Here is a 27,440-nt window from a genome sequence, read left to right as displayed (position 1 = left end):
AGATATTTGGATTTCAGCACATAACTCTGACAACTGTTGAAAATTCAGTCCAAATAACTTGCCTTTGATGTCCAACTGTAATTCCTCTAACGCCATTTTCGAGAGGGTAGACGCAGTTCAGCTGGCCGGATTCACTTCAAAGTCTTCCAGTGCCCTCTAGTGGTGGCTGTACGCACAGAGATGCAACTAGAGCACATGTAGAAACAAACCAGTAAACGGCGACGCCACTCCGACTGGGTTGATTGGGGATATTCGGCGCGAGCTTCTACCCACGGCGAGTAGACAACACTCGAACGCAAATATCCCAGCGGTGCCTCCAAAATGTTGCGCTCTCCACTATAGTAAGGGAGATACGGTGTTGTGGGATCCAGAAAAAAACCACAAGACAAGCAATGTGATACGTCTTGACTCAACAGTGGTTTACTTCGAATGCCCCGATCTAATCCAAACGTACGCGCACAACAATTTCCGGTCCAACGATCTAAATCGGTCCGACACGAAACATGAACCGAAGCAGGCGTTCCATGTTTAAACAACATTTTCGATATATATCATTTGTAAACCAATAGAACTACGCGAATGTAACCAAAATAGGAAATACGATAATTTACAACCTGTCACACTGGCGCCCACGGCTGCTACTGGGTGTTGGGCGTTGAAAATTCCCGCCGTCTCGTAGGAGCAGGGAGGTGAGCAGCGTCGAGCCTTGGCGCCAAACCGCTAATGGAAATAGCAGGTGGCTTTCCCGCGTCGCTTCTGCGATCCCACTGCGGCCACGACGGTCGGATCAATTTGCACGGCTAACCGCCGTATCGCCAGAAGCGCTCGATCTGCTTCTTCCGCCAAGCCACGATAGTCGCCGGTGGTTAGGCATGTCGAGTTAGCGAGCACGGTGCGCACTTCGGGTGGTAGCTGGCGAAGGAAAATGTGGGGGAAAAGGAATCCGCCATCATCCGCATTTAACAGCGACAGCATTTTGTCCATTAGATCCACTGCTGTTCCGTCGCTGAGTCCGGGAAGCGAAAGAAGTCTGTCTGCTCTCTCGGAGGCCGACAGCGTGAACCGTCGGAGCAGCCATTGTTTGAGCGTGTCGTACTTCCCGCATCGTGGAGGCGCGCGCAGAAGTTGCATCATGCGATGCGTTGTCGGTTGGTCGAGGGACGCCACGACCATGTAATATTTTAGGTCATCTGTCGTGACGCCTTGTAGGTGGAAAAGTGCTTCCACATGCTGGAACCACGAAGCCGGGTCGCTGTGCCAGAACTCGGGCAACTTCGCGGCGTAGGCGGCAGCTGCGAGTTTGGGCGCCGGTCGTGGCGACATGGCCGTAGAAGATACATCTTCGTCCGTTGCCATGAACATTTCCATCGTCGGGGTCACCAGTGTAGCCGTTGAGGAATGAGCACACACGATGAATATGTGGAGACGTGTTTATTCCAACGGCTAACAAGTGGATCTCAACTGAACAGCAAAAGCAGTGCAATACATGCAACATGAACTGCCCCCTCCCCTGCACCTGCTGGGTGAGATGCCTGGTCCTAGTGCCCGCCACAATACTACGGAACCCCTGAGGGGACATCAAAGAAAAAAATTAACAACTTTGCGAGATCTCGCAACGTTTTGCATTCCCTCGCAAAACGTTGCGAGATCTCGGAAAGTTGTTTATTTTTTTCTTCGATATCCCCTTAGGGGCCCGTACGATACTACTGCGATTGTTTGGAATAAAATAATAATAAAATAAGTAGCATAGAAATTAGAGCACAGAGAGGACAGGACACACACTCCACTGCACACTCCAATGCACCGTGATCCGATAGCGCAACAAGGTCAGTCATTAAACTGTTTAACAGCCTCAGTAAAGTGCCGTGTAGTTATCCAGCAATCGTTCATTTGTTCAAAAGCTGCTGCAGTCATGAACGAAGTCAGAACACCACCCAGTGGTGGAACCGGCATTGTACTGACACACAAAAACAAATGCATGCTCGCACAGATCCTATATAAACGTACATACTGTACACAAAAGAGACGGGGAACATATTTAAAACCAATGACGAATGTATGAAGCAGTAGTACAGTATATGAGTCAAGACTAGTGTCGGGCCAAGCGTAGTTTGACGTTGTTTAAATGTTTTTCATTGTAGATTAGTTTGGTGTTGACTGTATCAGATGATGTCAGACGTAGTCTAAGGGAAAACAATGGCCATCTGAAAGAGTCTCGTCAAAATAATGGAAACAGGACTCTCCGCGTACCCAAAAGTCTGTCAGAGAAGTATTCTTGAAACACCCACTGTGTATGCTTTTTCAATTGCACGGTTGTCGTTTCTTGTTAATGAAATCTTAAATCATCCTTCAAGTTTATTCAGGTTCATATTGCCTAACCATTACTGTAACATAAAGAAATTTGCCTAATTAAACGGTGGACTTGTTTATCTCTGCTATGTACACGTACGTATTTCGTGTTGTTTTTGTTTTAAAATAAAACTACGTATTGGTGTTTTATAGAATTCTGGAAACCTGTTTAACACTGACGACTATTTCATGCACAATGTTGATCATAAATCTCAGAGTGAAGCAGCAAAGTGTGTGCGTGTGTGTTTTGGATGGTTACCTTCTCAGTCTTGTTTGTTTGACTTGACTCATTCCACTCTGGTCCTTGGTGAAAGAAACTCTTGTTCTCTTCCACATTCATTTGTGAGATTCTGAGGTTGGAGCTGAGATCAGCGCTCTCTCAGCAGGTACATTTTGAATTTATCTGGATAAATGTTGTACTGTACTTTATTTTCCTCACTCAATATTATGTTTTTTTATTGATACAACACCCCTAAAACATACTTTTTTCATTTTGTAGCGATGAAGTTTCTAATTTTGCTTGCTCTTTTGACCGGTAAGTACAATAATTGACTTAAATATCATCATGAGCATTTTATCATAACTCTCCCAAATGTGTATCCTTGCGCTGACCAACCATGGCGTCCATGTCTGAGCAAAAATACATTGCACAATAAGAATATTTATAACTCACTATAAAAGTTGATGCATTATCATAAAGCTTTTGCTTTGGATTGGTTAGGCATACCTGACATTGGATTGGATTGGATATGCCTTTATTAGTCTCACAGTGGAGAAATTTACATTTCACAGCAGCAAAGTGATGAAAGGAATATCATATGAATGAATCATATGAATATCATATATCATGGTTATCATATTGTAAAAATGCAGTGGGACAGGGGGCGGCGTGGGTGGATATGCGAAAAAAATAATCCCTGATTTCAACACCTTTAAATATGTAAAAGTAGTGTGTCAATTGACTTTTTTCCCACTGTCCAATTCAACATTCAACAGCACAGGGTGTGTTTATTTTAGATGGTATGTTGCACTGTTCCTTTTACTTTCTGACATCATTTTTGTGCTTAGGGGTTCTGGCGGCCCCATTCTTGAAAGACGAGGAAGCAAATCGCTTCATCCGTCTGAAAAGACAGTCAGGATACTGGGACCCACACAATTCTCAAAATCAGTGGGGTTTCACCATCCAGGAGCAGGTGATGAAACAGCCTCTAGTTGTAGACATACAGCATATATTTAATGAAAATAAATCATTGTTGTAGTTTATTGGTTCCAATGAACTAAGTTGAAGTGACTTAAGGAGCTTTGTCTAGTTGTTGTGCTTTGCTGGCAATTATAAACCTTTTCATGGCCATGTCAATGTATTCGCTCTTCACTTGCAAAGGTGTGGCTGTATCGTGAAATCACTGGCAAAAAGTATAAAAGGGCCATTTTTTTGCATGAATCTCTGACACCAATTCTGTTCCTCAGGCTAACGAGTACTGGACAGCCCTACGAACAGATGCCCAGTTCTACATGGATATGGGCAACCTGATGTTTGACCGCTCTGTGGCAGAGTAAGTGACACAATGCCAGTGTTTGAAATAACGTCTGCCCGGAGGCCCGGGGTGTACAACTTTTACATCGGGCGTACAACTTTCAAAACGTCTCGGCCCGGGTGGCCGATAACTTCTTCAAGAAAAAAAAAAATATAGATTTTTTTTCAAATCAAACGTTTGTTTTATTCAATAAAGCAAAATCTACAAGCAAATTGCTACAAGCCACATGCACTCCTTTTTCTAAGCGCCTTTCAAAACTCTCAAGTACACTTTACAGTCATGGTATAGTCCAAAGCACGAAACAGGCTTCTGATTGGCTGCCGTGCAGAGTATGCAAATTGCCAAACAAACATTTGTTTGGCAATTTGCATATTTCGTGCTTCGGCCTATACCGTGTCTGTAAAGTGTACTTGAAAGTTTTGAAAGGCGCTTACGTGGCTTTTATCAGACAACGCAACGCAAACATTGCATTGTGCACCATGACAACAAACGACAACCGGAGCAAAATCTTCAGCAAGGGATAATTTATCATAAATTAAGCAAGGGAGCATTTGTGGTGGTACTTCCTTAATTTCAAAATATCCTTTATACTTCGCAACAATGTTTTTTTTTTTTTCGATTAGTCCTCTTATTGTGTTTCAAGTTGTGAAAAACAGGGCAGGCAACTTTATGGCCGGGCAGGCAACTTTTCAGAGTTGTGTGCCCTGGTGTCTGTTAACTTATTGTCATGAGTTTCAGACACTGCACAATGCTATTGCTGATGTGGTGTCCACACTGGCCATTTTCTATTTTGGAGAAAGGGTCTGTTAGTGGTTTCTTTCTTGATTCTGCACTATGTACAGTCTTGTTTATAGAACGGTTTTTGCACATCTACATTTGCACAGTATACAGTTGACATTTTTATTTTGTTATGCTTAGAATATCTTGTTTTCTATCCTTTCACTCCCACCCCAACCCCATCCCTCTTCAATTGCTGCTGTGGACTGCAAATTTCCCCATTGCGGGACGAATAAAGGTATTCTGATTCTGATTCTGATTCTGAGACACTGTCCCAATCACGTCACACACAGGCAACGTTGCCTTGTAAAATGCTTAGTTTTCCAGCCATCTTTCTCGATCCTTTCTCGACAGCAAGGTTCGTTAGCATTAATAGTTACACATGAAAGCAACACTAAATTTGTAAGTGTGTACCATATTTTTAAACTGTTTATAATACCTGGTACTGAGCTGACATCATTTGCAACAATGATGATGTCATAATATCTATCCATCCACCATATGAACTGCTTTATCTCATGAATATTTTTCCCCCATTTATGTTGCAGTGAGAACAACAGGATGTACATGGAAATGTTGCGCAATGCTCGAGCTCACTTGGACCGCCAGACGGGAGGACGCAAATAGAGCACAAGAAAAGGAAAAATGAAGGTTGACATGATCAATAAACACTATCATATAGTCGCTAATTCCAGGTGAATGTCTCATGTTTGAGCTATACAGCTGCTCTGTAGATATGTTTGAGATGCGAATAAGAGTTTCAAGAAAAGGCAATTGAATCAATTTTCTTTACGGTAATTAAATACTGTATACTGTTTATCGAGTAATATCAAAGGAAACAAATCATATGAGCAAGAGAAGATACTGTACTGTACCTGTAATATAATTGAAGTTTTCTGGCTGAGACCCACTTTAGTATTTAATTTCCAAGCTGAAAAGCAGCTTAGATTTGTTTTGACACATGCTGACTCATCTTAGAATGTTCTCATTGCGTAGAAATGCATTCATGTACATTTAATAAAATGGCTGTGGAAGACTGTTGCAGTTGCAATATTTACAGTATATGAGGAACAAGAACAATGATGCATTGCCATGTGAGAATGTTTTAATTATTGTGATTATAAATGACTATAGAAATACTGCCGATTTTGTTCTGAGCAAGAACCAATCATATTGTCACGTTTTTGCGAGGTGGTGATGGCGGGTTCGGATCCCAAAAAGCAGGCACGAGGGAGCAGGAGGTTGTTTGACAAATTGTATTAAAATAAAGGTCAGCAGTAACAAAATGTAAAACATCAAAATGATCTGAATGGAAAAAATACAAAGTAGCAAAAGAAAACCAAGTGTAAAAGTCCGCCAAGGTTAAACAAACACGTACACAATGCATGCTGCAACCAAGCAGCAAACAAACAATGAATCGGCACTGGATGATCGTGCCAGGTGTCCTTTAAGTGTCATTGATTATAACGACCAGCACCTGCGAGGCTGCCGACAGGGCTGACGTCGCTACCCGCTGTTCGCCAATCTGATCGGGACGACCAGCACCTGTGCAGGTGCAGGCGGGGCCGACAGCGCCCCCCGTTGGTCGCCAACCAGATCATGACAGTACCCCCCCTTCAAGGGGCTGCTTCCAGAAGTCCCAACAGTCTCCCAAAAGGTCCACCCGCCAGGGAACGGTCGGTGGAGAGGGCAACCGCTGCCTCTCCAGCATACGACAGGCGGCGGCCTGATGGGAACGGGACTCGGCCTGGGGTGGACGAAGACGCGGCACGGATCGTCGTGGGCGTGAGTGCGATCCCTCTCGCACGTTCACGCGACGGCGCATGGCTCTGCGTGGACGTCGACTGCCAGGCGCAGAATGGCACCCCGTACGGCCGTATGGGACCAGGTCTCGGCCGGACGCCGACGTGGGCGTGAACTGCCCGGCTCCGGGGGAACGAGACGGGTCCAGAGCCGCTCCGGGATCCAGCGGTGAGTGGGGTCTCGGACTGACGTTGACGCGGACGTTGCACGGCTCGTCGTGGATGAGACTCAATTCGTCATGCACGACGACAGCGTGGCTGGACGTGGGCGTGCAATGCCAGTCACCCAGTGTCACCCTGGACGGCCACCTGGAAGGAGGTCTCGGCCGGACGTTTACGTGGACGTTGCGGCTCGTCGAGTGACGCAATTCAAACGCGACGAGGCTTGCGCTAACGTGGACGTAGCATGGTCAGGCACGGGGTGGAAATGAGACGGGTCCGATGTACCTGCGGGATCCGATAGTTGGCCGATTCATTCTGTCAAGGTTTTGCGAGGTGGTGATGGCGGGTTCGGATCCCAAAAAGCAGGCAGGAGGCAGCAGGAGGTTGTTTGACAAATTGTATTAAAATAAAGTCAGCAGGAACAAAATGTAAAACATCAAAATGATCTGAATGGAAAAAATACAAAGTAGCAACAGAAAACCAAGTGTAAAAGTCCGCCAAGGTTAAACAAACACGTACACAATGCATGCTGCAGCCAAGCAGCAAACAAACAATGAATCGGCACTGGATGATCGTGCCAGGTGTCCTTTAAGTGTCATTGATTATAACGACCAGCACCTGCGAGGCTGCCGACAGGGCTGACGTCGCTACCCGCTGTTCGCCAATCTGATCGGGACGACCAGCACCTGTGCAGGTGCAGGCGGGGCCGACAGCGCCCCCCGTTGGTCGCCAACCAGATCATGACACATATACTGCAAACATACCAGGAATCAAAAGAATATTCTCCTACAGGCAAGAAATACATACAGGTGTCTAGATCTTTTGATGACCAGAAGAGTGTACTGTCCCATACTGCCAATCTTGCATCTGGTACACCTTTCTGTATTATTGGCAAACAACCACCATGCATGAATCATGTTCCAATTTTACTGGACTGATTAAAACAATTTGTTAGAAGACCTCAAAACGTAACTACACTCACTCATAGCTGCAATATATTTGTAATCACTGTGTAGAAATGCAGAAAATCAACATTTGAAGCAAAGACAACAGTGAATATTTGCCTACGCACTACTTATTTTGACCTATGTTTGCTGCTACTTGTGGCACATATGGGAAGAAAATTACCTTCAATATTTTGTCTTCATTACTTAAATTGTTCAAGTTGTGTGATACTGACTTGTCATTGTACTGTAATTCCAAAATGTTCAAGTGAGGTGTGTATATATTTGTACAAGCAAAGAAAAAAATCAATTCAAATCTGATAAAATAAGGGAGCACATTGATGGGATGCGAGTTTCAGACAGAAACTGTGTGGAAGACCAGTCTGAGATAAATAAGCATCATGGATAATAGACATCAGATCATGACATTATTGTTAATGATTTAGACGTGATTTGTGCTAAAGCTGTGAGCTTGTAGTTGGATCCTCACTTGCAATTGGTGGTGGGATTTTAAGGAACATATGCAGAGCTGGAGTGAAGATAAGGATGGTGCCAAGTATGGAGACAGTCAGGAATGCCCACAAGAAGATCCTGTCTAGCACCTGGGCCACAAATTTCCAGTCTTGAACCACCTGAGTGAGAAAAGAGATGTGAATAAAAGAAGTGCATTGAAGTTATAACAGCATACTAGAAACAGGATTTATCACATAGAGGTAGCATGTGAAAAACAATCTCCATTCACACAGGGAGAAATAATAAAATGGTGAATGTCATAATATGCATGTCAGGCTAGTAGTTAGTGAAACTCTTTTGTGCAGAAACATTAAGCGGATGTGAGAAGATTCACACGGACCTTTGATTACCTTCTGGATAAATGCGTCTTTAACATTTTATAGGCATAGGGCTATATTGCTGGTATACACTGATTGCAGAAGCTTTCAGTAAATGCACACTTAAAAACTCATGACAGAAGTTCCTCCGCTATTAGTGAGGGACAACCGCAAAATTGTTCCCTGACCCTGTTTAAAATTGCTGAATTCACTCTAACGTAGTTGCTTGATGCTAGTAAGCCTCAAGATGGCGCAGGAAGAAGGTTTTTATACTTCAAAGGGATTAGGGCTGAGAACAAAAACATTTTTTTCAGCAAATAACAGAGAAGATCCTCAAAATACAACCGGCAACTCAGTAAATACATGTTCAAAATTGCATTACTCCTTGAGCTATAGAAACACATCAACAGCAGTCAGTGATTCCAAACCATGGTGCTTTGGGAAATTATTCAATTAAACTTTTTTATTTCACCATTCGAGTGACATTTAGCAACAGGCAGGACCATTAAATGGCCTTCCATTGAACGGTATCCATCTTTTGCCATTCACACAAGAGAATATATCAAGCTTCATGCATGTGAGTCTGCTTTGTCTTCAACTAAACTGGCTCAGATTTCACATGGAGTAACAGAATTCTGAGCAAATTGAGATGATCTCATCATGATTTCAGTATTACGTGATATATTTGTTTGGTCGTGTGCCGTGAGATCTTTTTCAAGGACAGTGAGTACTTTGACTCAGTTAAGATTGAGGAATACGAGTCCCTTAACATCTGATGACGGGGGGCGGGGGGGGGGGGGGGGGGGGTATTTTGCTTGTTTGACAAAAACGGGGGGGGGGGGGGGGGGGGGCTTTTTAACTGAAGGATGGCTTCTTCTCTTAGATAAATGGCAACAGTTGGATATATGTTTCTTGTACCTTCTGCCATCTTGTGGAAGAATATTTTATTGTTCTCCTTTTTGATATAGATCGCTGGTGTTGATAGATGAAAGACTGTGTAAATGTAAATTAACCAATAAAAGGTTTGGGGATGGCGGCCCCGTAGTCGAGTGGCTAGCATGCCGGCTTCACAGTGCAGAGATGGCCGGTTCGCATCCCGCTCCGGCCTGCCTGTGTGGAGTTTGCAGGGCCCGCGTGGGTTTTCGCCGGGTCCTCCGGTTTCCTCCCACATTCCAAAAATATGCATGACAGGCAAATTGAACACTCTAAATTGTCCCTAGGTGTGAATGTGAGAGTGACTGTTGTATGTCTTTGTGTGCCCTGCGATTGGCTGGCAACCAATTCAGGGTGTCCCCCGCCTTGTGCCCGAAGTCGCCTGGGATAGGCTCCAGCACCCCCGCGACCCTATCGAGGAATAAGCGGTACGGAAAATGGATGGATGGAGGTTTGGGGATGAAATTTTGATCATTTTTCACTGACGATCTCTCATAATCAACATGAGGCCATCTTACCTCTCGAATGAAGTGTTCCTTGCGGATATGTCTACTGATGTATCGCACTGAGTAGATGGCCTTCTCCAGCATGGTGGCCCAGGCCTCGTCCTCCTTTCCATCGGAAGTGGTCTGTCCAGCGCTCGCCCTCTGGCCAGCTCTCCGACCTCCAGATCGTGGCTTCACCTCGGGGCTTTCAGGAGCCAGCTCCGGGTAGTGGTACCGGTCAATGTGACCTCGCATGCACAGCAACCTTGGCAGCTTCTGAAGAAAAAGGTTGCGAACCCACGGCGACATGGGGTGGTAGGTGGCCGACGAGCGGTGGTGAACGTTGATGACGAACACAGTGACGATAATGGAGAGTGTGACAAAGATCATAATGAAGAGGAGATACTCGCCGATGAGCGGAATGACTTTGGAAGACGAGGGGATGATCTCCTCTATGACGAGGAGGAACACGGTGAGTGACACGAGGACAGAGGTGGAGAGCGACAGCTTCTCGCCTTCGTCAGACGGAAGGTAGAAGACCAGCACCGTCAGAAAAGATAACCCCAGACAAGGGATGATGAGGAAGAGCGTGTAGAATAACGGCAACCTCTTCAGGATGAAGGAGTAGGTGAGGAAGGGGTAGGAATACATGCCGTCCTTCCTGTTTCCCTTTGCGCCTGTGGCGTTGAGGATCTCCCATTCGCCATTGTCGAAAAAGTCCTTCCGGTCCACTTGGCTGTCAATCAAAACAAGGTCTACCATGTTGCCGTCATAGGTCCAAGAGCCGAACTTCATGGTGCAGTTTTGGCGGTCAAAGGGGAAAAAGGTGACGTCCATGGTGCAGGCCGATTTGTAACTGGCAGGCGGTGTCCAAGTGATGACCCCGTTGTACTTGACAATGGCTTTGGTCATCAGGGAGCCCTCAAACCGGCCATCGGCGCTGAAGAAAGATCATAGTCAAACATAGTCCATCTGAATTATTTTTGGGGTTATGTAAACATAAAAAAATATCCTTATTTAGAATAGTCGATGCATTTTAGAATGCTGGAGTCTACATGCCATGTCTGCAGTGCAAAACTGGTACCAGTTTTCACTTGTACTTTTTTCTGCAGCTTCTATATTGTCTATATTATACTTCTTCCTTATTTTTGTCTTATCTTATTATCTCATCTTATTGTGGTGTTGCTATTCTGAGTGTAGTGCCATCTATTAAGAGCAGATAAGATAAGAAAACCTTGATTTGTCTCCCCACGGAGAAATTGCCAATTATGTGACTAGTCACAGTCAAAGCAGTGGTTCTCAAACTTACACTGGATAACCGCCTCAAAAACATTTTGTCCTCAAAGTGCAGTACAAATAACAATCAGCTTTAAAATGTGGTTGTCAAGATCCAATAAGGTGCTATATTCCTAAAACTATTTAAATATACTTTTTAGTTTTTTAAACATTACCGGTATACACATTTGGATGATTAGCATTGTGCTTAAATAGAGCAAAAACAAAAAAAAGATATTATATATATATATATATATATATATATATATATATATATATATATATATATATATATATATATATATATATATATATTACAACTGAATCATTATTTCAATCTTTTTTTTGTTTTTGCTCTATTTAAGCACAATGCTAATCATCCATCTATAATCATCATGCTATATATATATATATATAGACTATTCTTGACAAACTGTATTAGATTAGATTAGCATTTATTAGTGGAGAAATTTACATTTCACAGCACCAAAGTTTTTGAACTAAATAAAAAGTTTAAACCACATGATACACAGTTTTGAAACCATTAATTTTGCATACCATTAGAGAGAGCCATCGCGCAATTCATGGTACTGTACTTTGACAATCACTGCATAAGAACAAAGTCATATTCATATTTTTTCGTACATGCTTTGTTTATAATAATAATACATTGAATTTATAAACGCCTTTCAAAACTCTCAAGGACACTTGCCCTCTTCCATCTTTGAGGAAAACCTATGAAAATATTGAATCTTACTTTTCATACAGGACGATGTCTGGGAGCCAAATGTTTTCAGATGGAACTCGAATGGAAGTAATGCCTCCATATTTGTCTGGATTCCAACGCAGCTTGTAATCAATCCACTGCTGCTCAACAGAAAAAAACCCCAACACATATTCATTCATCACAGACATCAAAACGTAGCTGAGGTCATGGTGGCTATATTCAGATTTTTATTATAAGAAAATAGACAAATTTTGATTGGTGTGTCTTTATACGGATTGTGTAATGAAAGATAAATCCATCCACCCATTTTCTATCCCACGTCCACATTAGTGTTGAGCTTTTCAACTTTTACCAAATATATGGTCAAACGTATGTTTTATGCTTTTGTTTCAACAACAGTAAACAGATAAAGTAGAACATATATTGACTCCTGCTTACCTGCCAAAGCCAAACATTAGTTGTCATCAACTGGTTCTTCTCATCCTGAACACCACAAAAATATATATTGCATGATTTAAATGAAACGATAACCAATTGTTTCAAAATTAACCAATACAAAAAGCCCAAAATTACTTTGGTTGTATTTGAATGGCTAAAATATTGATTTAGAATAGGCTTGTTGAAAATGACAACATTTTTGGTGTCACGGTGCCTGTAAATGTCATTTAGACGTTTACAACGATCTTTATCCGTACGTGACGTCACTAAAGGAACGCCCCTGACCGAAAAAAGACGCAGTGTAGCGGTCCTTCCATCACGTCAATGTATTTTGCTGTACTTGTTTGGTCTGCATGGGGACCTCGTGTTGCACCCAAAAGCCGCCAGAAGAGGGTATCCAAGCTCCATATAAGAAATTTATCAGCCTGTGGAAACGGAGGTGGCCACAGGACGTCGCCATTTTGTGCCTCTTTTCGGTGAGACATTTCCCCTCAATGTTGCCTCAAAATGGCACAGAATAATTTCTTTAATCGATTGCAAACAAGTATGCTTTCCTCTTCAGAACTATTTGAATCATATTCATAACTGGATGTGTAACAAGAAAGAATATTCTCCGAATCTGAAGCCATTGTTTTGATTCTCCAGCAAGACGTCTTGGCGGGACGTCACTAACTGGGGGCGGGACTTTCTGAAAATGCCCAATTCGCAGCTCAATTTTTTGCAGATTTTGGACACTTTTTGTCATTTGTATTGGTGTTTTGCATTAGAATAAAAATATCATATTGCGTGTTTTGGGTATTTTAGATGCTATAAAACATTTTTCTGATGTCAGTTAAGACACAAAAAAGTGACGTTGGTTGTCCTTTAAAGGATAATCAGATCGTGAGTTTTGCAACAGCCAATTAGGTCGGCTCAGGGGGACTGCGCAGACCATGTTGTCACCACACTCTCACCCTCTTTGGTCCAAAATTCAAAATGACCACTTGACTGAAGCGGTTCTTTCTCTCACCCAAGAAAGGGGCTTTGTATTAAGCTCGTGGAGCAGGTGGAAGCTAAAATGGTTGGGATGAATATTTCACACTGTGGACCGTGGTTCATCCACTAACATTCTCCATTTTCTTCCCTTTGAAAAAGCCAAAGCATTTCATCCTAGCAGCCCCTGAAATATTAAAAGAGCACTCCGGTCGGTCAGAGTCGGGATGCTTGTGGATATATGAAGGATGTGTTGTGGATCTATTTTCTGTAAGTCAGGAACTGAGATACAGTAGTTCTAAACTCGGCCTTAACGCATTCACTGCCATTGCCGAATGTATTTGCTAATTGAAAAGCATGGCGTGGAATTTGGATTTTGTTTTTTCTTGTGGGGGAGTGCATATCAACCTTCGGTCAGACAACTGGCAATGTTTTTCCCTTCCACGAGGGGGCAGCATTTACCTTTTGTACAGCCAAACCCACTTTCAATGCAGATAACTCGACAACCAAGTAAGTTTGAAATATTTTTTGCTGATGAAAGAAGAGAGTCTGAGGTTTCTTACAGTGCAACTGAATGTTTATGTAGTCCTAAAACTCAATAGTCTGTGGGTCCTGGAATTTCAGTGAAAATGACAAAAACCCAGGCACTGGAGTGGACACATAGTCTTGCAATGAATGAGTAATCATTCTATGTGGAGACAGGAAGTGCATGACAAGATAAAAGCAAAAGTGTCAAAACACCAATCTTCATATGTCAAATTAAGGTTGGGTGTTCTTTCACTTGTAAATATTACTGTGGTGCCATCGTGTGGCATCTTGTTGAGAAGGAACTACATTGGGGTGAGTTGAGAAGTTTCACATCGTGCTTCACCACCATCTTATGGTATTTCTCGACATATACTTATGGATTCTTACCACTACGGCAGGGCTATTTCCTTTAAAAATAACAGTGGAAATGGTGCCTCCCTCCTGCCACATAAATCTGATTTGACAAAGATGACAACTTTTTAAAACAACTTTTGCATGTTGCATTATGATGATATGAGTGCAGCGTGTTCTACCAGAGACAAATTCCTTGTGTGTTCTACATACTTGGCCAATAAAGATGATTCTGATTCTGATCCTGATGTCATGACATTGTGCAAATGAACCTATGGAAGTGTACTGGTAATTTGGAGGCCAGTTTACATGAGCAGTTGTGAAGTCTTAGTTATGAAAAAGAATTCAAAGCAGTGGCATGTTTCCTCTCACCACGTCGACCAGCTGGGAGATTTTGAGACCGAAGCGCACTCTGATGGTGTCGTTGGCATGCTGAATGGGCCTCACCCAACGCTGATAGCCTTGGAAGAGATTCTTCAACAGCGCATCCTCCATTTCCGCCAAGGAAACAAATTCATTTGGTGCTGGAATAAAAATATCAGTGGAAGTGAAACATAAAATCTAGCAACCGTAAATCAAATGTGGTATGAATGTGATAGTCTGGCCCTGAATTTGAAGCTGTATGCTGCTCTTGGATTGTGTTCATCACCACAGACGATGAAGAAAATAAAGTTATTACGTGAATAATTTAGTTAGGTTTGAGGTGAAAAATTATTTCAAGCATGCTCATTAGGAAGACAATCCACTACTAATACGATTTACGAGTATAGCAAGGTTTATTTCAACTAGTAGCACAATCTTGGGCATACTACTCTGCAATTGAACAACATAAAGCAATGTCCTGAACAGGAAATACTACTCACCCAAACATAGGAAGCACCTGCAAGCAGAATTGGTCTGTTTTTTTCATAGATTAAATGTATAATATCCTGTTGTCAAGTCATATTGATTGTTATAAAAAACATGACAAGTGATTTTTTGAGGGGTGTGGGGTCGATCTCAAACCCCACCGAAATTTGCTTGACCTGCGACTTGTCATAACAACAACTAATTCCTACTATTCAAAGTAAGACCCGAGCCCAGGAATGTACTGTATAGTGAAAATATGCAAGTTACAGAGGCACCATATGATGCCCCTATCTATGGAAAACACAGAACCTTCCTTATTTTAACATTCTGTATTTCCTTCAAACCAAGAGGCCAACATATGGCATAAAGAAATGAGGTTATTTATTTTGTGTAAATACAAAAACAGCACATATGTGAATTTTGCAGCAAATAACCGATGATAGATATGTTCTAAAAAAGTAATATACAAAGTGACCGACAAAGATACGAGTTAACATCTGGCACTTCATTTTAAATAGTCCATACCTGTACCTGTATATACTGTAACAGGGAAGCGCTTAGTTTTGGATGTTACACTAAGCACAGTATTGCATCAATATGTAGTGGCCCTACCGACAGAATTTGTGACACAACTGGGGGTGTGGGTGACTCGTAAGACATATTTCTTAATTCGACTAGTGGCCTGAATTACTGGCAAAAACAAAGAGCGTAACGGAACGAGTAAGCTGAATATCAATATTGTCGAATAAATGATCAATTGACTTTCCATAAACGCGTGCATTATGCATCATTCCTTACCACTGATGGTGGCGAGGCAAGCTGTAGCCGAGAGCACGAAGAGGAGCAGCAACTTCATCGTGTTCTGTGCGCTTCTGCAGCCTCTTTTCGCTAACGTCTGACGCTCCGGGGACAAGTCGAGGTTCCCATCAAGTCGGAAGGGGCAGGATACGGTCCCAAACCGGGTAGAGAGATGGGGTGCACACGCAGACTCCGGGCCGGAGCGTCACAGGGTGAAAGAGGAGGTATGATGGAGGAAAAGGATGAGGGGTGGAGTCACAACGACGGATGTGCAACACATTTTCAAAATATTATTAGCTAGATTAGATAGGTAGCTGACATCTAAAGCTATATTATTATGGAATCGCCCAGATGACTTATCTATTTTTGGACGCGGACTAAAAATGCGGATACATTGATTATATTTTAACGTACAAAACTGACTCTCATGAGCAAACCTTGGAAAGCTTTCGAGTTTTAAATTAAAACCCTACATTTTTAAAGGACATGTGTAATGCCAAATGGAAAGATTCGGGTGAAAATCCGATGTTCCTCTCGTTAAACTTGACAGATGTTTCATTTTGTGATGGACCTCCCTCTGCGGCCAACAGAGAGCGCTAATTTTTAAAAAATGAGGAGGAGGGGAGAGCCAGGGCTGCGTTCCAACCTAGAGCATCCTTTGAAAACATCATACTGATATTGTCAGGTTCTGAACTTAAATTACAGTTACAAATTTGAGAATTAATGTTGTATATATGTAACGGAGTTGTGCGCTTAGATTATTAAATTATGAAGGAAGTGACGCAACGGCGCACAGTGTGGCACTATGTCCCGCCCATAGTATCCAGAACAATCTCGAGGAGATTCAGGGTGAGTCGCAATTTTCTGTTGGTCTTGATTAACGCGCATTTTCATGACAATAACTTATTTTGTTTCCCCTTTTGTACTGTCTAGTGTTATCTAATTAGTTCCCTTATTCATTTCGAGTCCAGATTACTTTTTGTGTCATTATTTACTTCACGTTTTGTCGAGTGGAACTTTGGAGCACATGTGCTTTTCTATTGCGCAGTTAATCACAAGACGAACCCCATGCGACTTCACCCATCCCTTCTGCCATACTGTGTTGCAGGTAATAATTGTTTCATTTCGTTTTTATTGAACAATATTTAGTTTCTTGCGTCGTGTTTCATTTGCCCGTGATTGTCCGTGGCGGGTTGAACTGTGTGCCAGCCATTACAAGCGCACCGCGTGTTCTGCCGTGTCTCCGCCCATGATGCGTTCAGGGACATCTTGTAAATAACAGTGAACTTGTGTTGTATTCTCTTTTTCTGTAAATCCACTATATGATCACACGTTGTTAATGCTGTTTTGTTATCTACAATGTTTTGCATTTGAGAACAATCTCGAGGAGATTCAGGTTAATCACAAGACGAAACCCATGCGACTTCACCCATCCCTTCTGCCATACTGTGTTGCAGAAATAAAAGAAATAAAAAGACACATCCACCCATCTCGTCTTCATTGATACGGCAGCATCGTGGAGATGAAGACAGTCACTGTTGTGACACCCGTCACATATACAGTACAGTAATGTTGACATGGCCCTTTTTCTAACTGCATATTCTATAATCTTTTACTTCTTGAATAAACACAAGCACACACGCACGCACACACACACACACACACACTGTGTTTTGCCCGATGTTACCACTTTTGTTGCATGAATAGGAAGACGTCTGTGTAAGCTCTCAGTCGTACAGGAGTGGTCCATCGATGAGAAGGTTTCTTCAGCCGTCATCCGTACAAAAGTGAAGGTTTCGGACGTTTCGCCTCCTATCCAAGAGGCTTCGTCAGCGAACTAAAGTCTGACTGGTCGTATCGGCCCCATTTATATATCCCTAATGTCCAGACCTGGTGGCGCCGGACACAGCTATGATAGGTCCCTACTCTCAGGTTGGGGGGGGGCGCGGGACCCCCCCCCTGTGGCCCCACTGATTGTTCCTACATTCCTGACTAACGATTGGCCTATTACACCCACTCCCCCCGGTATCACCTCATCAGCATAACGACCCTCATCAGCATTGCGAAAGTTGCCTAACCTGTTTTGCCTGAGCAGGCTATTGTATGAACGATCCAAATTGAACCTCACACCACCAGACCGGTTTAATGAAGGATTTTGTTGTTTTATAAGAATCGCCTCTTTCACCCCCCTTTCAAACCATCTATGTTCTTTCGCTAAGATTTTAACCTCATTGTCGTCAAATGAGTGGTTGCTAGCTTTTAGGTGCAAATGTACTGCCGATTGAGGCCCACTAGTATTATCCCTGCGATGTTGATAAAGTCTTTTTTTGAGAATTTGTTGAGTCTCCCCAATGTACTGCTCTTTACAATTTTCATTCTTACAATGTATGGAATAAACTGCATTACTTTGTTTTTCATTTGGTAGCCTATCTTTTGGATGCACTAATTTTTGCCTTAACGTGTTTATCGGTTTGAAATAAGTAGGAATTTTATGTTGCCAAAGGACTCTTTGTAATTTTTCAGAAACTCCTGCAATGTACGGTACTGCTACTCCTCTCCTTTTAGAATCTTGAGAATTATTGGTTTCGTTCGCTATTCTTTCTTTCTGACATTTGTTGAATGACCACTGAGGGTACCCACAGTTAGTGAGTGCTCTCCTGATATGTTTTGACTCCTTTTCTCTACCTTCAGTGCTAGTTGGTATTAGTTTAGCCCTATGCTGGAGGGTTCTGATAACTCCTAGTTTATGTTGTAAAGGGTGGTTAGAGTCAAAAAGTAAGTATTGGTCAGTGTGCGTAGCCTTCCTAAAGACTTCTGTTTTTAGCGCTCTGTCCTCTTTTATAATTACTTGGATTGTAAAGTAATTATAGATGATATATAGGGCCATGTCAACATTACTGTACTGTATATGTGACGGGTGTCACAACAGTGACTGTCTTCATCTCTTATCTTATCTTACTTGGATTGTAAAGTAATTATAAAAGAGGACAGAGCGCTAAAAACAGAAGTCTTTAGGAAGGCTACGCACACTGACCAATACTTACTTTTTGACTCTAACCACCCTTTACAACATAAACTAGGAGTTATCAGAACCCTCCAGCATAGGGCTAAACTAATACCAACTAGCACTGAAGGTAGAGAAAAGGAGTCAAAACATATCAGGAGAGCACTCACTAACTGTGGGTACCCTCAGTGGTCATTCAACAAATGTCAGAAAGAAAGAATAGCGAACGAAACCAATAATTCTCAAGATTCTAAAAGGAGAGGAGTAGCAGTACCGTACATTGCAGGAGTTTCTGAAAAATTACAAAGAGTCCTTTGGCAACATAAAATTCCTACTTATTTCAAACCGATAAACACGTTAAGGCAAAAATTAGTGCATCCAAAAGATAGGCTACCAAATGAAAAACAAAGTAATGTAGTTTATTCCATACATTGTAAGAATGAAAATTGTAAAGAGCAGTACATTGGGGAGACTCAACAAATTCTCAAAAAAAGACTTTATCAACATCGCAGGGATAATACTAGTGGGCCTCAATCGGCAGTACATTTGCACCTAAAAGCTAGCAACCACTCATTTGACGACAATGAGGTTAAAATCTTAGCGAAAGAACATAGATGGTTTGAAAGGGGGGTGAAAGAGGCGATTCTTATAAAACAACAAAATCCTTCATTAAACCGGTCTGGTGGTGTGAGGTTCAATTTGGATCGTTCATACAATAGCCTGCTCAGGCAAAACAGGTTAGGCAACTTTCGCAATGCTGATGAGGGTCGTTATGCTGATGAGGTGATACCGGGGGGAGTGGGTGTAATAGGCCAATCGTTAGTCAGGAATGTAGGAACAATCAGTGGGGCCACAGGGGGGGGGTCCCGCGCCCCCCCCCAACCTGAGATTAGGGACCTATCATAGCTGTGTCCGGCGCCACCAGGTCTGGACATTAGGGATATATAAATGGGGCCGATACGACCAGTCAGACTTTAGTTCGCTGACGAAGCCTCTTGGATAGGAGGCGAAACGTCCGAAACCTTCACTTTTGTACGGATGACGGCTGAAGAAACCTTCTCATCGATGAATAGGAAGAGTGTGGAAAGGTCAAGCTGAATTGTTAAGTCACCGAATGAGTCCTCAATAGTTGTTAAAGTGAATTGTAATAAATAACAGTCCATCCATTTTCTATGCTAATCCTGTTTTGAGTAACTAGGGAGCTGTTTTTGCAATCTCGTTTTGATAACATCTGGTGCTCCAAAGACAAGACGAGGTACCCATCAAGCCGAAGCAGGCAGGATACGGTCCCAAATCAGGTAGAGAGATGGGAGGCACATGCAGACTATGGGCTGGAGTCTCACAGAGTAAAAGAGGAGTTGCGATGGAGAAAAAGCACGAGTGGTAGAGTCACAAAAAAATGAAGTACGTACAACAAATTTTGGAAATATTTTTTGTTTTATATATATTTTTAATCTATTATCTTTGCCATTGATGAGAAGGTTTCTTCAGCCGTCATCTGTACAAATGTGAAGGTTTCGGACGTTTCGCCTCCTATCCAAGAGGCTTCGTCAGCGAACTAAAGTCTAACTGGTCGTATCGGCCCCATTTATATATCCTATATCACCTCATCAGCATAATGCTGATGAGGTGATACCGGTGGGAGTGGGGGTAATAGGCCAGTCGTTATTCAGGAATGTAGGAACATTCAGTGGGGCCACAGGGAGGGGTCCTCTGCCCCCCCAACCTGAGAGTAGGGACCTATCATAGCTGTGTCCGGCGCCACCATGTCTGGACATTAGGGATACATAAATGGGGCCGATACGACCAGTTAGACTTTAGTTCGCTGACGAAGCCTCTTGGATAGGAGGCGAAACGTCCGAAACCTTCACATTTGTACAGATGACGGCTGAAGAAACCTTCTCATCGATGGACCACTCCTGTACGACTGAGAGCTTACACAGACGTATCTTTGCCCTTGTAATATATCAATTCTACCTCAGCATTTAACATAAACACATACATGTCTGAATAGACCAAATTCAGGACACAAGAAGAAAATATTTTCTTTTAAATGGGGTAGTGTCGGGTATTTAAGTGGATGTTCCTCTTAATTTTTAACTCATTATAAAGTTCAAAAGCCATGATTGTTTGGAAAAGACAAGCTTTTGTTTATTTATTTGTTTGTTTATTTTGTTGTAATAGCATGCGGCATCGTGAGATACAACAAAAACATAAAAAATGGACAACCCCTGGAGATGAAACGACTCAAAGAGTATTATTTTGGTGCACATATAACGTAAAATGCATCAGGCACAAAGCTCATGTTTGCTATTTTGCATCTTCCTCTCTATCCTCTCTCCTCATCGTGGGTAACAGTGACAGGCTGGGTTGAGGGAACAGGAGGCTGATTATCACAATGAAATTATCCTGATTTTCTGCTCCACTTGGAGCCAGGGGCCGAGCAGCTGCAGCCTCCCAGTGCGTCCTGTCTGCCCACCATCCAATCATTTAGAAACAAAATTTCTTGTGGTCTGGAAACCCATAGCTTCCTTCCATGACGACTCTGCACAGCTGTGTTTGTAGAAGCAAGCGAAACCACTGAAACCAAAGGATCTGCTTACTTTATCTGTGTATTGCTGTGGACCGGTTAATTGTGTCCTCTGATGTCGCATTATGACTTTGTGCATAATTTATTGGGTGCAAAAATATTTGACAAAGCAGAGGAAATATCAGAGGAAATAGCTGTGTCTCTTAATACCCAAAGAAAATGAAGGGCGACCCGGTGGTTTGTGCGTCAGCCTCACAGTGCAGAGGTTGCGAGTTCGAATCCCGCTCCGGCCTGTTTCCCCTGGACCTGTGTGGGTTTTCTCCGGGTCCTCCAGTTTGCTCCCCTATTCCAAAAACATGCATGACAGGTTGATTGGACACTCCAAATTTTCACTTGGTGTAAATGTGAGCTTGGATGGTTGCCTCTCTCTGTGTGCCCTGCAATTGGCTGGCAACCAATTCAGGTTGTCCCACACCTTGTGCCCTAAGACGGCTGGGATAGGCTCCAGCACCCCCTGCGACCCTTGTGAGAATTAAGCGGATCAGAAAATGAATACAAGTTAATGAAATGAATCATAGCGCAATATTTGAGAACCTTGTATTACAGTTGTAAATATTTATTCTGAAACATCCAGGAAGCACGCAAAAAGATAAAGTTTGCAAAGTTGGGCATAAAATGCATTGTATTTGTTTGTGTGGTCAGAGGTTACGTGTGAGTGTGTACGAGCGCGTGTGCGTGCGTGTGTGTGTGCGTGTACGCGTGTGTGTATACCCACGCCGCAAGCCAATTGGCAGAAGAAACTGGCTCATCAAATGTGAGTCAGCTGTGCTTCTTGTGTCTCATCTGTATTTGTGCATCTTGCATGAATGTCTGTTTACTTGCGTGTATAGGTTAGTAGGTAGGTAGGTGTATAAAAGTACACAATGACTTACAAGTAACCTGAACTACACGTTTAGAGACAGTTATTGTTTGACTTGCGAGCAAAATTTTGTACAGTATTTGGTTTCTGAAGTCGAATCAACTCACTTTACAACAAGCTGACGTTTAAAACAATCAATTAAAAAAAGAAGGTTCTGGTATGATTTTGTCAAGATTACATGAGGATTTTTTTCCCTTGTGTACCTTTTTTGTCTCCAACTGTTCTCGTCATCACCGTCTAACCAACCAGTGTGTGTGTTTAACCAATCAGGTTACGAAACACTCTGTGCCTTGTCCAGGTGTTTCTTGTTGTCTCATCACTTTGTTTAGTCTATTTTCGAATGACATTCCCTGAGTTCTCCATTGTGTGTCTGTGGGTCAGATCCAAGTTTTTTTGGGTTGTTTGTTACCTTCGTTTTTTTGTGTTTTTCTTTACAGTGTTTGTAATTTAGATTTTTTTTTCCAGTGGACACCTGCAAGTGTTTATTTATGTATTTATTTATGGACTTATTTATTTTGTTAGTGCTTTTGGCTCATCACACCTGCCTCCCTGCTATTTAACATCATCTACTACCGCGACAAAAAAATCGGAGTGCCTCTTAATGTCTAATGTCGCTTTTTGGGTGCACGCTAGCGCAATGCTCTGAGTTTCAGAACTGTCACAGTGAACCAGTGGAGCCTTGGAGATTATATCCAAAAGTGCCCCCAGTGCACAAGTAACAGAAATCCTGCCCCTCATTGGCCACACAAACAGGCATGGGGTACATCTGCAGCGCTAACGGGAATACATATAGGAATTTTATTGAGACACGATCTCTACTGACTTGAGAATTAAAATATCTATCAATCAATCAATTGCTTGGGGGAACTGAAATGTGACTAAACAGATTTCTCAAGATTCCTCAGCCTTGGACTGCCAAGTTGCCTGGTTGCAGTCAAATTATTGACCTTGCTTGTTGTATGTTCAAGAGAAATTTTGTAGATGCCTTCCTTACTCTCGTTTCGATATTTTTCGTAAATATTTCTGGATTTCTTGGATTATTTAAGGTTTGTGTAATAGAATTTTTGCCATTTTGTATTGTGCATCAAAAATTTCGTACTCTTTGTAAGTATTTATTTATTTATCAAATAATCTACTTATTTACGTATCATTATTATTTATTTATCCAGATTCACTTTTCCTGGTGTTTTTTTCGCTCGTGCTTTCTGTTTTTTTTTCTAATTCTACATTTGTGCGATGTAGTCCATTTTCAGATGGTGTCAGGTGTTGACCCGCACATGTGTATTTCGCTGGCATCATGCTCAAGCCTCCAAAATCCAATCCAAAATTTTCAGGAGATCCCATAAATAGAATATTTGTTCAACCTCATTAAAGAGCCATTTCAAACACAGCTCAATAATTGGTGAGTATATGTGTAAAATGGGTCTCTTGGGGTGCACAGTGGTTTCTGTTTATAAGAGGTTGAATAATAGCTATATTATTCAAGTGTGTACGTAGTGTACTGACCTGTGGGTTGGATGTCTCCCATATTGTATCTACGGTATATGGTGTGTACTGTAGACACTCAACACTGCAGGGCACCCTCATGCATGAGTGTGCGTAGTGTGTCTCAGTGGGACATGACGTTGACAGTGAAATTTGACGTTGACAGTGAAATTTGTCTCTCCCATTTAGTCAAAGAGATGTTGTATAACCATCAACCGCCTCTGGACAAGAGCGACAGATAATGAGGAGCCTTCTGTCACGTCACATATGCAACATATCACTTGCACTGGCAGCTGCAGTGACAGTTTCGCGAGGACCTCGACTTTTGGCAACAACATTGCATTGTATCTTCAACCTTTAACGGATATGGTGTACTGCAGAAGGCAAAGCATAATGCACCTTTCAACATTCATTATTCATCATTCACTGGAGAAAGCTTAAACGTATCGATGCTTCAAAAAAGAAAAGAACAGCACAGTAGTACTTGAGGACACCATTAAAACACAGCACTCAGTGGATGCTGACTTAAAGTGTCCGTAATGATACAAAATGATCAATCCAATTGTATTTTGTATTGCTCATGATATTTAGAGTAGAGGCTTACTCCAATGAACAAAAAAAAAAACCGAACCAATTACACACTTCAAAACCGATTTTACAAATGTATTCACACATCGAGAACCACATTACTTAATTAAAAGATCGATGTTATATCAATATAAACTGGCCACATTTGAGAAATAAACATTTTTTGCGAAACGATGTCATCAAAAAGTAATCATTACAGCATAAATTACCAAAAAACCAATCCCATGGATTATTTTACACTCAACGCAAAGCTTTGTTTTCAGTCGTAAGATTCGTTGGCAATTATTTTATGAAAGTGTAAATGGCAGTATACAATACTGCACATGTTGAATTTGTTTTATCAGTCATCACCCACAATACTTGACAGCTTTCGACTAAACATTAACCTTGGAATCCTGACCATAATTTCTAACCATCACACGTGTCCACTGGCTTGTCAGTGACACACTGCCATCTTCCACAGTCAAAGTAAGGAACAATGTGGTTGCAAAGAGTGTAAATGTGCATCCAGGTGAGTGAACAATTTCTTCCCTTGATCCACTGATGTCTTCTTTCTGCAATTTGCACTCAAATTGCCTTTTGTTTCTTCTTGACGCTTGGGATTGAGAAGGATATGCTGGCGGGGATGAAACCCTCCATATGTCTTCTCCTTTGCACTAATTTTTCACATTTCAATTCTTGTCCATATTTTGGGCTAACGTTTGATGATTGCAATGTAAATCGGAGGTCTCTATATCTGTTTATATTATAGCAATAGAAGAATCTCAAAAAGTTATGTTTCTTACACCAGATGATCAATTTCCTACACAGGGAAGCATCGTGGCTCAACTGCTTTGATCCAATCATGGTGGGATCTGCTACAGGACACATTTTACCACGTGTATTTAGCAGCATTTGTAATAGTCCAATGAAACCAAGCTTTAATATTTTGTCCGTAATTCCAAAAAGGTAAATTTGGCGGAATAGCAACACTGCTCATCACCAAAAAACATCAAGTCAAGCAGCAAGGCAACAGCTCATGAACAGGGGGGTTTGCTGGAACGGGGTCCTTCATCAACATGAAAGGAATCATAAAGAGTTTAAAATGCCATATTTTCCGGTGTAAAAGGTGCACCAGAGTATAAGGCGCAACTCCAATCAATGGCGTGTTTTCAAACCTTTTCCATATACAGTATAAGGCACACCTTAAATGAATGAAAAAAAACGTTTCCAAATAATATAGAAATCTATAAATAAATCCTCAAAGATAAGGCACACCATATTATAAGGCACAGCAGTAGATAGAGGCTGGGGTTATGCACTACTTCTTCTACAGGGTGAAATAGAGTTGGTGGATGCTGACAGTTGTGCGAAACCTCAATATTAGTACACACATAAGGTGCACCTGCGTATTAGGCGCATGGTCATCTTTTGAAGAAAATCAAGGCTTTTGGGTGCGCCAGACAATACGGTACCCGCCAATCGTTTCACAAAACATTCAGGATTCTGAGAAAAAGCACAAAAAAGACACTTTTGGTTGTTTTATTTTTATTTTGGAATGTTGAAGGAATCCATGTGTCTCATGCAGGCACAATAGGGAACATGCAAACTTCACATAGTAAAGCTGATGTCTGTATTCAAACCCTGGACGTCTGTACTGTGAGGAAGACGTGTTAACCTCTTGTACAACGCATTTCAGAGTTAGAGTCCATTTCTGATACTAATGTTACCTGCATTCAAAAAGATTTAATTACTGGGACGAAGCAAAGTAGTTTTACTAATAAAACACAGTGGTTAACTCACTGTATTTGTAATGATGATAATCTGAATGGTGAGTGAGTTTTGGATCTCAAACCCAAGATAGTGCCAGAAGCCTTTTGTGTTGGGACACAAAAATACTCTACATTTCTTGGACAATGTTCCTGTATTCATCTATAAATATGCACACAGTCTTTCTGCGCTTGTCTGTGCGAGTGTATGTAAATGTGCGTGCGCGTGCGTGCATATGTGCATGTGTGTATCCATGTGTCTCCGTGTGTGCGTGCGTGCGTGTGTGTGTGTGCGTGCGTGTGTTTGTGTGTGAAAGAGAGAGAGTGCATTCCTCTCCTTCCCCATTTGGAATGAATTATTTAGAGAAGAGTCTCCTCGACTTATACACGGTCGAGCGGCCTTTGGCACGTACTGCTCCGCTCACGGTGGCACAAGAGAACCTAATTCGGCAACGTCTGCCGCTGTCTTACCCAACAGCGCCATAAACACACTTTCTCGCATGCTCTCGACCAGAGCTGATGTCCCTTTGCGGAACTTCTCCACCAGAGAGATCAAGTCTTTTGGCAATTGAGGCGATGCATATTATGCATCCTAAATCAAAATAAAATATTATGTTACGGTGCCATATTTTCAAACACTTTGGATTCAAAACAAACATTACGGGTGGACACTATCTCAAAGTCACACTATGTGTCCGCGGAGAAGACCATGTAAAATATTCATCCATATGGCTGATTTAATAATGTATTATCCCTTAATTTAGCACCCAGAGCTTTGCTGTGCTCAGTGTTGCTCCAAATGCCACCAATCACAAGAAGTCCAGTTATGTGAGCTTTGAAAATATCACATTTTCACACTTAAAAATTCCGATTAATGCGATGGAGCAGCTTGCAGGAGGCGCCCCTTCTCCAACCCGCAGCTTGTCTGTGACCTTCACATCTTTGCAAGGAAGGTGGAAAATGCATTACAGATTTGTTCAGGTGCTTAGAATATTCAATCAGTTTACTATTTTAGGTTCAGTACTTATTTGTGATTGTTTATTAGCAGGATTATGCAAATGTATATTTTTGGGCAAGGTGCACAAGCTCAGATACGTTTGGTATGAATATGACAGGTGTGAATCCAAGATTGGATTGGATTGGATTGGATTGGATTTGCCTTTATTAGTCTCACAGTGGAGAAATTTACATTTCACAGCAGCAAAGCAGCAAAATTACATTACTAATTACGGGATGTTTTTAATTAAAAGCAGAGATTTTTTTTTTAAATTCCTTGAAGGTTTACACCAATGTGTTTGTCCATATTGTGATTATCTCACCATAGCAGGAGGCTGCCATTTACAAGTTCCAATATAATTGCCCCTGTTTCTGAAGGGCATCTCGCCTGATCCTCATGTGACCAACCCCACAA

The 27,440-nt window shown here is 42.0% G+C and overlaps 2 protein-coding genes across 2 annotated transcripts; one reads left to right on the top strand and one right to left on the bottom strand.

Moving 5' to 3' along the window:
• Nucleotides 1-628: 628 nt before the first annotated feature.
• LOC148901505 (uncharacterized protein C3orf85-like) lies at nucleotides 629-5,697 on the top strand. Its single transcript, XM_088988323.1, has 5 exons — nucleotides 629-2,735; nucleotides 2,849-2,884; nucleotides 3,418-3,542; nucleotides 3,817-3,902; nucleotides 5,210-5,697. The coding sequence occupies exons 2-5, from the start codon at nucleotides 2,851-2,853 to the stop codon at nucleotides 5,286-5,288; spliced, it is 324 nt and encodes a 107-aa protein (XP_088844449.1). The 5' UTR covers nucleotides 629-2,735; nucleotides 2,849-2,850; the 3' UTR covers nucleotides 5,289-5,697.
• A 131-nt stretch (nucleotides 5,698-5,828) lies between these two features.
• Nucleotides 5,829-15,989, bottom strand: LOC148901504 (neuronal acetylcholine receptor subunit non-alpha-2-like). Its single transcript, XM_088988313.1, has 6 exons — nucleotides 15,756-15,989; nucleotides 14,481-14,632; nucleotides 12,258-12,302; nucleotides 11,850-11,959; nucleotides 9,851-10,757; nucleotides 5,829-8,201 (listed from the first exon to the last, which is right to left on the bottom strand). The coding sequence occupies exons 1-6, from the start codon at nucleotides 15,811-15,813 to the stop codon at nucleotides 8,028-8,030; spliced, it is 1,446 nt and encodes a 481-aa protein (XP_088844439.1). The 5' UTR covers nucleotides 15,814-15,989; the 3' UTR covers nucleotides 5,829-8,027.
• Nucleotides 15,990-27,440: the final 11,451 nt, after the last annotated feature.

This window comes from Hippocampus bargibanti, linkage group LG02 (assembly GCF_051943395.1).
Source record: "Hippocampus bargibanti isolate YZ-2025 linkage group LG02, ASM5194339v1, whole genome shotgun sequence".
Taxonomy (NCBI): Eukaryota; Metazoa; Chordata; class Actinopteri; order Syngnathiformes; family Syngnathidae; genus Hippocampus; species Hippocampus bargibanti.
Note: the sequence above shows the minus strand (reverse complement) of the source record. Positions and strands in the feature narration are given on the sequence as shown.

Excerpts from the sequence above, each read along its gene's own strand:
- LOC148901504 (XM_088988313.1), bottom strand. The coding sequence starts at position 15,813 with ATGAAGTTGCTGCTCCTCTTCGTGCTCTCGGCTACAGCTTGCCTCGCC. Across the intron at positions 12,303-14,480 it reads TCTCCCAGCTGGTCGACGTG|GATGAGAAGAACCAGTTGAT; the intron begins GTGAGAGGAAAC and ends TGTGGTGTTCAG. Across the intron at positions 11,960-12,257 it reads CTAATGTTTGGCTTTGGCAG|CAGTGGATTGATTACAAGCT; the intron begins GTAAGCAGGAGT and ends TCTGTTGAGCAG.
- LOC148901505 (XM_088988323.1), top strand. The coding sequence starts at position 2,851 with ATGAAGTTTCTAATTTTGCTTGCTCTTTTGACCG. Across the intron at positions 3,543-3,816 it reads GTTTCACCATCCAGGAGCAG|GCTAACGAGTACTGGACAGC; the intron begins GTGATGAAACAG and ends TCTGTTCCTCAG. Across the intron at positions 3,903-5,209 it reads TTTGACCGCTCTGTGGCAGA|TGAGAACAACAGGATGTACA; the intron begins GTAAGTGACACA and ends TTTATGTTGCAG.